Source organism: Rhincodon typus, chromosome 24 (genome assembly GCF_021869965.1).
Source record: "Rhincodon typus isolate 14 chromosome 24, sRhiTyp1.1, whole genome shotgun sequence".
NCBI classification, from domain to species: Eukaryota; Metazoa; Chordata; class Chondrichthyes; order Orectolobiformes; family Rhincodontidae; genus Rhincodon; species Rhincodon typus.
In genome coordinates, this window is record NC_063355.1 from 22,847,352 (window position 1) to 22,861,052 (window position 13,701).

Here is a 13,701-nt window from a genome sequence, read left to right on the forward strand (position 1 = left end):
CCTGAGTAACTATTAAAACGACTCCATACCGCATACATCTCCCAACTGCACTACCACTAGAACCCATACAGTCCCCAGACCCTGACCTGACAACCCTCCTGCAACCCAACCCCTTCCCCAATGATCTGACCCAACCTCCCCCTACCAAATGACCTGACACCTCTGCCACCCCATACTGGCCCAGAACCAACCCGATTTCCCCACAGACCCCACCCTACTCATCTGGCATCCAACCCTTCGTGCTCTATCCAATCCCTAACTGGTATCTTTCCCAGCTGGCATCCTACTTACCCGGTACCCTGGCCCCTGCCTTTTACCCACCTGGCAACCTACCCTCACAGCACCCTATGTACTTTTGTACCTACTGCTTGACAGCAGCTATCAAAGTGGCTTTCGGGACCTTTAAATGTCAGAATTTGACAGCTGACTGCTGTGAAAAGGAGCATTGTTTGCCTTTCTCTGACAGTTCTGTGCTACTAAAGAACTGTCAGAAGGGAATTATAGCTCTGCCCTGAGCAGGGTTTCCTCTCAAAAATGTAGAGCTCTTCTTTTGTATTGAGGGCCAAAGTGGCAGTCTGCGTGAGATTGCTACTCCTTGGAAAATTGGTCAATGGTATTTTATTTCACACTCAGCAGGTAAAAAAAAAATCTATATGGAAGTGTGTGTACTAGTCATACTGGACCTCCATTTTGAGATACACAGATTAGTCAGACCAGTATGCGGTATTCGCTCGTTTTATTGCTTCTTTTTCCTTCTGGGAATCAGTGTACAACTGTAAATATTTAACAATCTTGCACTTTCGTGTTAAAGGTCACATATTGAGGAAACAAATGCATTTTCCATTCCTACACTCACTATCCAAAAAAGGTTGAATACATACTATTTTCTATATACATCAGAGGACAAAAAAAAGTAACATGCTGAAAGCTGCATGATGCAAGAACACTGTAACGAGATACCAACAAATACGAAGCATTGTTTATTACAGGCAGAGCGACCGTCTGTGCGCCTGCGTAAAGATTCGCCCTGGCCACTTTGACCTTTTTTAATCAACCTGTTGCAGAGAGTTAACACAACCACTTCTGGAGCTGGCGGGCGCCCCCGGCACACACTATCCCTGTGCTCCAAGCGTCCCACTGGACATTCAGAAACTGGCTGTCATCTTAATGGATGAAGACCCTGGCGATGGAAGATTTTGGCACAGTCCCAACGTTTCAGCACTGTTTCTCCAGACTGCAGTGCGCAAGCGCCAGTTCACGGTGGGGTTACGTGCTGGCTTCCTGAGTGGAACGCAGTGACGTTACGGGCACCAGCTGGTGGAACGTTGATACAATGGCCGCGCCGTTCTATAGGCTGATGTCTCGATGTAGCCGTTTGTCCAGGTCATTAGCATGAAACAGCTACAATACTTCATTCAACTGATTGGGGTCATCATCACTGTCCCGTCCCTACGCTTGCTGCGGAGAGTTAGGGCTCTATTGGCCTGGACGTGCGAGGTTCTTAAATGTTGTAGTGTCGGTGAAGCGTTCTGCTCTCCTACCCTAGCCGGCTCTAACTTGTATTTTGTCATTTTAGGAGGACCTTCTCCCTGGCTCTGCTCCATAGCAGGAGTCGAAGGTGGCAAAGAGTGGCGCTGGGGCTGGGTGCAACTTTGGCCGCTGTTCCCGTTTCACAGGTACAGCTACAATTTATGGTTAAAGTGCGCGTTGTAAATAGGGAAGTAGTTTGTCATGCACGTAGTTCCGAGCTGTAAATGCTGATGAATAATGTGGAGTTTGAATATTTGCGTTAGCCAACGGGAACAAGTAGCCTGAAAATGACGATCGGTTATCTTTATTTCAGTCTAAACCTCTCCCCACATTTTAAAACCTGGTTGAGGTACACTAACAAATAATACTGTTGCTAACTTCTTTAGTCAGCGATCGTTATCGCTGTGACACGGCCGTTTAGTATGTAAAGTAAAATTAATGCCTGGATTCTTCAGTTAGTTTGTAAAGGATTGCAACCCAAGGGTGCAATTTACCAGTGGATCTATACAATATAAAAATAACAAGCAGGAAAAAAGACCACTCGATTCACCAAAGTTGACCAAACAATGAGGCAACGTGATTAAACTTTATGTCAATGTGTTCTTCTTTGGCTGGCTGTTAAACAGCTTTGGGATTTTCTGCAGCTTTGAAAGGTTCTGTGCAATGGAAGTTTGCTTTTTTTGGCTTTGGGAGAACTATCAGTGTGGAGTGGAGTTACTTCTACCGAAGCAGCAAAATGGAGACTTCCTACTATTTTGAAATCCATTTGCTTTGCACCAGTAGAAATTACCATGTGGCAATTGAGAGCCGAAGTTTCTTTTACCTTTCTTCATTCATGGGACGTGAGCATCTTTGACAAGGCCAACATTTTTTGTTGTCATTGCTAATTGCCCTTGATAAAGCTGCTGCCTTAACTGCTGTGCACAATCTGGTGTTGCTACCACACAGTGCTGTAAGGAAGAAAGTTCCAGCGATAGTAACAGAATGAAGTTATAGTTCCAAATCAAAATAGTGTGTGACTTAGAGTCATACAGCACAGAAACAGACACTTCGGTCCAACTGGACCATGCCGACCGTAAGCCCAAACTAAACTAGTCCCACTGCCCAACCTTGGCTCAAAACTCTCCAAACATTTCCTATTCATGTACTTATCCAAATGCCTTTTATACGTTGTAACTGTAGCCGAATCCACCACTTCCTCTGGAAGTTCATTCCACGCATGAACCACACTGTGTAACAAAATTGCCCCTCATGTCTATTTTTTTAAATCTTTCTCCTCTCCCCTTAAAAATATGTCCGCTAGTCTTGAAATCCCTCACCTTAGTGAAAAAACACCTGGCATTCATCTTATCTGTACACCTCACGATTTTATAAACCTTTATAAGGTCATCCCTCAAAATTCTACGCTCCAGTGAAAAAAGTCCAAGCCTATCCAGCCACTCGTTATAAGTGGCAAAATCTTGGTAAATCTCTTCTGACGTGTGGGAATGTTGCAGTTTCATTTATTCATTCACACGATGTGAACGTTGCTGGCTAAGGCCCAACATTTATTGCCAATCCTTAGATCCATTGAAGGTGTGGAAACTGCCCTCTTGAATATTGTAGTCCACAATGCCATTAGGGAGGGAGTTCTAGGATTTCAACCCAGTGACAGTGAAGAAACAGTGATATATTTCTAAGTCAGGATGCTGCATGATTTGGAGGAGAACTTGCAGGTGATGGTGTTCCTGTGGATCTGCTGCTCCTGTGCGTTGGTATTGGTAGGAAAATATATTGAAGGTGTTAGGGTGCCAGTCAGATGTACTGCATTGTCCTAGATAACGTTATTATTGGAGCAGTACAGTTGGAGAGTGTTCCATTGCATTCCTGGCTTGGTTTGTGCCATGTAGATGGTGGATAGATCTTGTGGAGTCAGGAGGAGCAGGATCCTTAGCCACTGACTTTCTCTGTAGCCACAATGTTTATATGGTTAGTTCAGCTCGCTTTGTAGCCAATGGTGACTCCCAGGAGGTTGTTTTTGAGGAGCAATTCAGTAATAGTAATACAATTGAATGTCAAGGGTGATGGTTAATCCCCTTGCTGGAGGTGGTCATTGCCTGGCACTCCAGTGTCACAAATGTTACTTGCCATTTGGCCTATCTGACTGAAGATGCTTAGATGCTTCAGCCTTTACCTTTGCACTGTGTACTGGGCTCCCCCATCATTGAGAATGGAGATATTTCTGGAGCCTCCTGTTCCTCCTGCAATGAGTTGTTTAATTGTCCATGCCCATTCATAACTGGATGTGGCAGGACTGCAGAGCTTAGACCCGATGCATTGGTTGTAGGATTGCTCAGATCTGTATGTTGCAGGCAAGTCCTGTGTTGTATCTTTGTTAGGTTGACATCTCATTTTTAGGAATATCTGGTGTTGCTGCAGGCATGCCCAGCTGCACTCTTCCTTCAACCAAAGCTGATTTCCTGGCTTGTGGTACTGGTCGAGTGGGGAAATGCTAGGCCATTGAGGCTACAGATTGTGGTGCCTCATGAATGCCTACTTATAAGTTGCTAGATCTGTTTGAAATCTATCCCATGGAACGCGGTGCTACACAACATGATAGTCCCAGCTTCACATTGAGAATAGTTTGTCTCCACGAGGACTGTGCGGCACTCATTCTTCTGATGCTGTTGTGAACAGATGTATCTTCTGCAGATGAATTTGGTGAAGATGAGGTGAAGTATGTTTTTACTAAGTAATACTAAACAAACGGGACTACCCCACTAAAGCACAGGCGCTACTAGCAGACACGAACACATACCGGAAAGTGCAAATAGACCCAACACTGCAACTGGGTAATAAAATAATCAACACCCGAAAGAGACTCGAACAGACTGAACAAATCGACAAAGCCGACTACCTAAAAATGAAACCTGAAGGGACAAACATCCCCCAGATTCTACGGCCTCCCAGAAGTACACAAACTGGAAGTACTCCTCAGACCCATAGTCTCCCTCCCAGGCACACCAACACACAGGTTAGCCAAGGAGTTACAAAGAAGACTAAAGCACCTCGTTAGCCAGTCACCCCATTCAGTCCACTCAGCCCAGGAGTTCCTCAAATCCCTCAAAGACATAAAAATAGACAAGGACGAGACCATGGTGTCCTTTGATGTTACTGCCTTTTCACATCGATTGAGATACCACTGGCAAGAGAAACACGAGCAACACCAGTAAAAGAACGAGACTTGAGTGACACCAGCCCCACAGACAACACACTGAAACTACTGGACCTATGCCTCACGACCCACTTTACCTTTAATGGCCAGATCTACGAACAAATCAATGGGACACCTATGGGGTCGTCCATCTCTGGACTAATAGCAGAAGCAGTGATGCAGAGACTCGAAAGCATAGCTCTTCTGCAGATCCAACCCAAACTATGGATCCGATACGTGGACAACACTTTCGTCATCATCAAACGGACTAAACTAGAGGAGACACACCAACTAGTAAACAACACTTTCACCGGCATCGAATTCACCAGGGAAGAAGAAAAGAATGAACAGCTCCCATTCCTGGACATCATGGTAGAATGCAGGGCCAATGGAGAATTTCTGACAAAGATACACAGAAAGGCCACACACACGGATCAAGTCCTGAATTTCAACAGCAACCACCCAAAACCCACAAACGAGTGACAACACATTGCAGCAACCCGGAACTATGCCAAAATGAAGAAGAATACCTCCACCAAGTATTTAGAGATAACGGATACCCGAACAGCTGGATCTGACGATGCCTGTCACACAAACACCAACAGGAAGATACAGTACGCCCTAACACACTCCTCATGTTACCGTACATCAAGAACATATCTGAACTGACCACAAGACTCCTACCGCCACTGGGCATCAGAGTGACACACAAACCTACGTCAACCCTACGCCAACTGCTCACTCGAACCAAAGACCCCTTACTATGGACAGACCAACATGATATATAAGATCCATGCAAAGACTGCGACAAACATTACTTTGGACAGACAGGAAGGGAACTGGCCACAAGAATACATGAACACCAACCAGCAACAAAAAGACATGACCAATACTCACTCATCTCCATTCACACTGATAAGGAGAACCACCTGTTTGATTGGGACAACATCAAGATCCTAGCTCAGGCCAAACAGAGACAAGCATGGGAATTTCTAGAGGACTGGTTCTCTGCCAAGAAGGCCATCAATAAACACGTAAAATTAGAACCTATATATACAACACTGTGAAGAAAAACCGGAAATGAGGTAACCAATTCCAACGGACCCCAGAATTTAAATAACAAGCGGGAAAACACAACAACGCTTCATCGGAGGCTCCACTGATGATGTTACCCAGCAGGGTAATGAAACATCTGCAGACTAACGAACCAGCTCAGCGAGCCAACAAACCACAACATCCACAACCCGAGCTACAAATCTACTGGAACTTTTATGATTTTCCTTCTTGCTTCCCTCAGCACCTGCTACAGGCCCAGTCTAACAGCAATGTCTTTTTCGGACTTCACCAATTCAGTCAGTAGCGTTCTATTGAGCCACTCTTGGTGATAGATATTCCCCGTCTCTCCCTCTCTCCCTCTCTCTTTTTCTGCCACACCCCACTCCACCTTCAGATTTGTCATCTGAGGAGGATGTGAAAGATGATACTGGTGATCAGCAGGAGGTTTCCTTGCCTTTTTTGACCTGATGCCCTGAAACTTCATAGGGTCCAGACTCAGTATTGAGGACTCCCAGGGCTATTCCACCACTGACTATACCATCATACTGCCACCTCTGGTGGGTCTGACCTGCTAATGCAACAAGACGTAACCAGTGATGATATCTGGCACATAAAGATTCTCGTGGAGTCATTGTCTATAAGATAATGTAAGCCTGTTGATTGATTGATTATTCTGTCCTAACTTTGGGCAAAATGCAAAGCTATTAATAAGGAAAAGTTTGCAGGGTTGTCAGGGCTATGTGCTGTTATATTTCTGGTGCCTTGGTTGATGTCAGGTGATCTATCTGTTTTCATTCCTTTTTATGAGACTTTGCATTGGTACTGAGTGTCTTGCTGGGGCAACTAAGAGTCACCTACATTGCTGTGGATCTGGAGTCACACACAGACGAGACCATGTGAGATTGGCAGATTGTCCTTCAAACATGGCCATTAGTGAACCAGATGGATATTTATGACAATTGATGATGGTTTCATGGTCATCCTTGGACTAGCTTTTAATTCCAGCTTTACTAATTTCGTTCACATTTCATCATCTGCTCTGATGCAATTTGAGCCCATGTCCCCAGAACATATAACATTACCAATACATCACCCCTTCCTCCTAAATTGGTGATTCAGGAAATATAAATTAGATATAAAATATGTACAGGAAGCAAATAAAAGTTGGAATTTAAAGATGAAGATGAGATACACAGGAAAATAAAATAATTGATAAAACATTTCCAATATTTAATTCTCTCCCAAAGGAGTGACATTTCGGGCTGACAGTTATTGTTTTCAGGGTCAGAGGTGTTGGCTGGCACTAATCATTGCTGATTTGCCTTAAAATCCATTTAACCACGACTTGCAATTGTAACATTTTTTGGCATGTTTAGTGGGGATGGAATCTTAACTTCATGCCGTGGTATATTTTTCCATGCCGCATCCATTAGAGACATTGTTATACTGCATCTTGAGAAGTTGGGTAACTTGAAGCACTGTTTCCAGATTTACATGTTTAATTGCACATGAACAGTGTGTGGATTTTATTCCATCATAATGGTAAGCTGTGGTAGCCTCAATGTTATCATTGATGGAAAGCGTCTGCTATTAACTGTCTTTGTAATTGCGTTCTGTTTTCTTCCACCTTGCTTTCCAACCTTTCTGAGATGCACATTCAAATTTAAGTTTTTGGTTCTGATGAAGTGTCAGGACAGGAGGTAGTAATTTATTCTAATAATTTAATTGAATAGAATTGGTGTACACAATTGAAATGTGCTTATTAGTCTAAATTATAATGTTCATAGTGTGTATCTACAAATTCTGCTTTTTTTCCCCTTCCAGTTGATATTTATATCTAACACTTGATTTTCAGTCACAGTCTTCATCAACGTCTCTCGCTCACGAGGATTTAATCAAACGGGCTGTCTCATTAGTAACTGACGGTGCCAATACTTTTCTGTCACAAACAACACTTGCACTTATTGATGCTTTGACAGAATATACTAAGGTATGTTGAAGTAGTTTTGCTTAGAAACCGTTACAGTTTAAAAGAAAAATCTCCAGGCTGCTTTTGTCAGCTGCAAGGCCTGAGAATCGGCACTTTGCAGTAGTTTGAACTTCAATTTACTACTCTGATCCTTCTGCTGGTAACTGATACAGCTTGCCAGAAACCTTCCTTTTATTCTTGGTGAGGCTTTGAGCTAAATTATGGTCTGTACAGGCATCTCATTTTCTTAGTAGTGATGAGTAAGTTGACCTCTCTGTCATGTAGGATCATAGAGGAGCATTGTACAAAAGAGGCCATTTGGCCCACAGAATCTGTAATGTGGTTGAAAAACAGGTGCTGTGTGTCATGAGTCAAAAAATTCTATTTTCTTTAAAGTTAGTGTTTACAGAATGATTGTAATTGTATGATAAACTTTTCGTGTAACTTGATAGAATTTTAAAGAATTCAAAATATCACAGCTGCTTAGTTGTTTGTTAAAATGTTAACATAAGCAAAGTAAATCTGTCTCTGTATATGACCTGTTTTTCTTAAAAGAAATGGTGTCTTTTTATAAGTATGTTGGTTCACTCTAGGCTGTCCACACCTTGATATCACTTCAGCAGCAGTATACTGGTCTTGTTGGCCACATAAGCGATAAAGAGGAAGATGCCATTTGGCAGGTCATAATTGAGGCTCGTGTAAAGGTATGCTTCAATGCTTCCTCTCATTATAAGTAGTTTAGAGCTAAAATAGGAAGAGAACTTTTCTCCTGTTTCAGATTTCTGACATTAGTGACGTAAGATACACTACATGAAATTCAGATTGTTGCAAAGTGTACCTTATGCTACAATACTGTCCTTTATGCCTAGCAACAGAACAGCATTGTCTACTTCGCAACCCATTCCATTTTGTTTGTTGACGATACCAATCTTGTTTCGAATTAAAACACATTTTAGTTTGGAGTTTACATTTACAAGAGATAAATTGGAGACTTCCCACCGTCATTTCACATAGGACATGTATGTCAGAAAAATAGGACTGCAGTAGGGGGCCTAGTTTGAGAATTAGGGTCAGCCTGTTCAGGAGAATTGTTAGGAAGCACTCCAACACACAAAGGTTGGTAGATGTTTGAAACTATCTTCCACAAACAACAGTGGAAGCAGGATCAGTCATTAATTTTAAATTTGAGTGATAAATTATTATTAAGCAAAGGTGTTAAGGGATATGGGCTGAAGGCAGGTGTATGGAATTAGGCCATAGACCAGCCATGATCTCACTGAATGGTGGAACAGGTTTGAGGGGCCGAATGGCTTACTTTCGTTCCTACGTTTTAATGTCAATGCAGACAAAGCTGCGTTTAAATCCAGCTCCCAAAGGTATGAAGATGAAGGGCTTGCCACACCCTCCTATAAAATAGTTAATTGTCAGAACCTGTGACCATACAGAAGGTTTGGAATATATGTTGTAAAATCAGAATGTAGGTGGAAATTGTAGTTTAATAGCATTATTTTTTAATCACTAATTCCAGCAACAGATTTCAAAAGTCACAATATTAGGCGTAAGGAAACCATTCAGTCCATTTATTCAGAATGATCCTGTATCCCCTGAATTAGGAGTGGAGGTTGGCCATTCACCTTTCAAACTTGTTCTACTATTAAATTAGATCAGGGTTGATCAGTTTGTGTTCTGAATTCCACATTACCTCTAACCCTGATAACCTCTGACTCCTGTGCCATGAATCTCCCCACCTCTGCCTTATAAGTACTCAATGACCCTGCCCTCAATGACGTCTAAGGCACAAAGTTCCCAAGTTATGCCACCCTCTGATTTTCCCCTCTTGTCTAAACTGGCTACTCCAGTTTTTAAAAATCTGTCCCCTAATTCTGGACTTGCCCACAATCAAATATAATTTTCACACTCACCTTGTCAAGACCATTCAGGTTCTTAAACTTCAATCAAATCACTCCTCACTGTCTTAAACTCCATGAAATCCAGTTCAGCCAGTTTAATATTTCTTCATAAAGCAACTTGCTCATTCCAGGTATGAATTCAATAAATTTCCTCTGAATTACCTCACAATGTATTTAAATCCTTCCTTCAATAAGATGACCAAATCTGCGCACAATATTTGACACGTGGTCTAACCACTGCCCTCTATATAACTGAAGCATAACCTCTTTACTAATGTATCAAATTCCTCTCATAATAAAGGATAGCATTCCATTCACACCTTAATCACTTGTTTTATTTGTATACTAACCTTCTGTATCATCTAATTACTTCTTAATGGATTCTAAGATTTTCACTTCCACTACTCTCTGGGGAGTTCATTCTACGTATTATATCTTTTAGTCCTGTTGAATAAAGCTTCCACATAATAATCGTATGTTTATTAGTTTGAACCACAGCCACTGTTCATAATCTTTCAATTTTATTTAAAATATTTTTAAACAATTATAATTTAACCTTTTCAAGCTTGCTTTCTCCACAGGGATGCACTGTGGTGTATATTTTTAATGCACAGAAGGTTTTCAACAGCTTTTCTAATGCCTAGGTAAACTGCTATTGAAATGTAACTTTTGCTATATCTCGTAATTAACTGCAGAGTAACATGTATCGAGAAAAATATCTGAGTTTTGAGTCTAAGTGGATGACTGCAATCAAGGTGTCTGAGATGGCAGCAGAGGCTGCGTATCAAGCAGGTATTGAGCTACTAAAAATGTGGTTTGGTTGTATGATTTTAATTATGAATATAAGAGAAATGCTTTTCAAGAGGAGATACAGATATCATGAACAAGGTACACGTATTTTGTTGACTGTAATTGTGTGGAGCATTTCCCAGAACACACACACTTTTCTGACATCAAATAATTCACCATTTAGCATCTGTTTAAATGAGAAACTGATTGCAGTGTTTTTTTTTGCATTTGATTAATGTTACACACAGGATCCAAAGACTAATTTTAGTTAAATATCACCATAAATATGTGAGCAGAATCATCTTAATATCAATTCAATATAATGCAGCTAGTTCTCAGTCAGTGTACTCAACAGGGATTTTTCCTGTATAGCACAACAACAAATTGCATTTAAATAGCACCTTTTAACACAGTAAAAATATTCCAGGATGCTTCACTGGAGTGTTAGCAAACAAATACGACACCAAGCTACTTGGCCATTTTGGCAGGTGACCAAACGTTTGGTGAAAGAGGTAACTTTTAAGAGTCTTAAAGGAGGTAGAAAGCATGAGAAGCTTAGGAAGAGGGTCAGAACTTGCATCCCAAACTGCTTAAGGTTGTTGATGTAGTGGAAATTGAGAATGTGCAAGACACTAGAATAGACGGAGGATGGAGATTTTAGAGGGATTTAGAACTGGAATAGGTCAGAAGAACAGAGACATGATCATTTTTGAATTTGAAGTGTTGCTGGACCAGTTTGTGTAATTCAGCACACTCAGAACAGGAGCAAGAGCTACATCTACTTGCGGACTGGAGGTAGGATGATATTTTACGTGTTTGTTTGATTTTCTTCGAAGTGTGGCATCCTGCTGTTATAGCATTTAAAATATGTCAATGGGCATCACTGGCCTGGCCAGCATCTATTGCCTGTCCGTTACTTCTCTTGAGATTGGTGTTTTGTGGCTCTTGAAGAGGGGGTCAGATTCTCTCGAGTGCAGTTTAGTTGGTGTCAAGATGACGGCTGAGAGCATCTTTCTGGGGTTATGTCTTTGCTGTGGTTGTTGTCCTGGAGCTTACACCACTGCTCCATATTGAGCTGTTTATTTGCTGGTCATTAATGGCAGTACACTGTGAATTGGTGGTGCATTGCAAATTTGGTGCCAATTTATATTCTGCCAGCATCAAGAAGGCATCCTTCTGGATGTGTGCAAATTGTTTTCCATTTTTGATATCAGTCATCCTTAGCATCAGGGACAAAATATGGGGTGCCAGCTCAAGTTTAACGTTTAAACATTGAAAAGAAATAACTGAAAGTTTTGTCTTGTGCTTGAATTCTGAATGGTGGTGTGCTGTGAATTCACATTAATTCCAGTAGGGTTTGTTTTACTTGTTTCTGGTAATAGGATAAACTGTAACATAAAAACCTCTCTGCATTTGGTGCTTGCTGTCCTGCAAGTGTAAAGACCATGTGTTGCCATATTTGACCAAACGATTTTGTCTCCTTCCTTTTGTTTTTCCACCATAGCTGTTGCAGTAGAAATGGGAAGAAGCCATTCAGTCCCTCCCAGGACTGTTGCACCTTTCTGTTTGTTTTTCAGTTCTATTTATCTGTCTCTGCTCTGCATTCCATTGCTGCTGTTTCCCAGTAAAGATTTAAGGGTGACACGGTGGCTCAGTGGTTAGCATTGTTGCCTTACAGCACCAGCGACCCAGGTTTCAATTCTTGGGTGACTGTCTGTCTGTGTGTAGTTTTGCACATTCTCCCTGTGTCTGCGTGGCCTTCCTCCGGGTGCTCTGGTTTCCTTCCACAGTCCAAAGATGTGCAGGTTAGGTGGATTGGCCATATTAAATGCAGAGTTACAGGGATATGGTTGGAGGGTCAATACAGAGTTGATGGGCTGACTCGCCTTTTTCCGCACGAGTGGAATTCTATGACTCTATGACCCAACACCCATTGCCTTTTTCTTACGTGAGTTTTCAGATTTTCACCATTCTTTTAAGTAGACCTCCTATCAGCCTAGCTCTGACTGTAAAGCTCTTTGTGCAGGTGCTGATTCAGCGTCAGTAACTGCACATACTCACGTACAGCTGGCACAGACCCAGGTGGCAGAGATCAAGCAACTGGCCCTGAAAGCGGAGGCTAAACTGGCTCAAGTACAAGCGGAAGAAATTCATCTGAAAAGAAAAGAAGAAGCTGCAGTGAAAGCCAGCAAAGAGGTTGCAAACCTGCCAGCAAAAGAAGAAATACCTGAACAGTATCTACGGGAAGACTAATCTGTATAAAGAAATAATTTGCTGCATTGGGAATTGGGGGATGGAGTATTGTGAGGAGCTTTGCAAATGTTTTTAACTTATACGAATAACAATTTTGTAATAAACAGTTCATTCTTTTTGTTTAGACCTCCTAGAATCAATCATTTTGGGGACAATAAAAATATTGTCAAAATAGAATTACTAACTAGTTGGTTGTGCCAGCTTTGACTTTTGAAAGATTATATTTCTTTATATAATGTTAATTGTCAACTTTTAGCTACACCTGATTCAGGTTTGTTACTATTTGTTATCTTCCAAGATTTTGAGAATTTTTTTGTTACCTTGAATGGTGTTGGCAATGGAGAGAAAAGTGGGGGAATGTGACAAGAAAAACCAGGCTCCTGAGAGTCAGAAAATAAATTTGATTCACTTCTTGGAGTTTAAACGACTAAGAAGTGGGGCCTATTTTATTTCTATGTATTTGCATCTCATTAGTTAATCTCACCTCATTTCTTTGCAGTTGCCATTTCTTGCTTCCTTCCTTGAGAAACTAGACATCACCAATTCCCAACATGAAAGTCAGTGGTTATTTGGCCGCAGCAGCAACAGCTTACCGTTTGCTCCTCCAGGTCTCCATCCAATTCTTGGGCTTGCATGCTGTTTAGTTTGTCGCTGTTTAGAGTCCTGATCATGTTGGTGCACAGCACTGTCGTTTCACTCCTAAAGTATATGCCAGTGCCTTACGCAGCAAACGAATAGCATAGGCTACAACCATGTGCCCAATACTTAGGGTCAAAGGAGACCAGCCCTTTGAGGGAGGAGTACTACAGTCAGAAAGTGGGGGTGTGCGAGAAGTCAGCCAAAGGGCTTGTCTCATGTCAGTCCAAAGGCAGGCACTTGGTCTGCCCAGAGGTGGGGATCAGTGAGCTTGCAGTCCAGGTGACTGGGCTACAGTCAGTCTTGCAGGCCACGTGCAACCATTCTGTGATAGTAGGAACTGCAGATGCTGGAGAATCTGAGAT

The 13,701-nt window shown here is 41.9% G+C and overlaps 1 protein-coding gene across 3 annotated transcripts in view; it reads left to right on the top strand.

The window, feature by feature from the left end:
* The first annotated feature begins 1,245 nt into the window (after positions 1–1,245).
* Positions 1,246–13,701, top strand: part of LOC109931609 (diablo IAP-binding mitochondrial protein) — a 41,302-nt gene continuing 28,846 nt past the window's right edge. Inside the window, exons 1-6 of one of the 3 annotated variants that reach the window (XM_020530863.2) lie at positions 1,246–1,383; positions 1,577–1,676; positions 7,635–7,769; positions 8,342–8,452; positions 10,354–10,450; positions 12,474–13,155. In XM_020530863.2, coding sequence (XP_020386452.2) covers positions 1,334–1,383; positions 1,577–1,676; positions 7,635–7,769; positions 8,342–8,452; positions 10,354–10,450; positions 12,474–12,700 — 720 coding nt within the window. In that variant the 5' untranslated portion in view covers positions 1,246–1,333 and the 3' untranslated portion in view covers positions 12,701–13,155. Of the gene's footprint in view, positions 1,384–1,576; positions 1,677–7,634; positions 7,770–8,341; positions 8,453–10,353; positions 10,451–12,473; positions 13,156–13,701 lie in introns of those variants that run through there. The other 2 variants (XM_048611485.1, XM_048611486.1) reach the window with 2 other exon arrangements.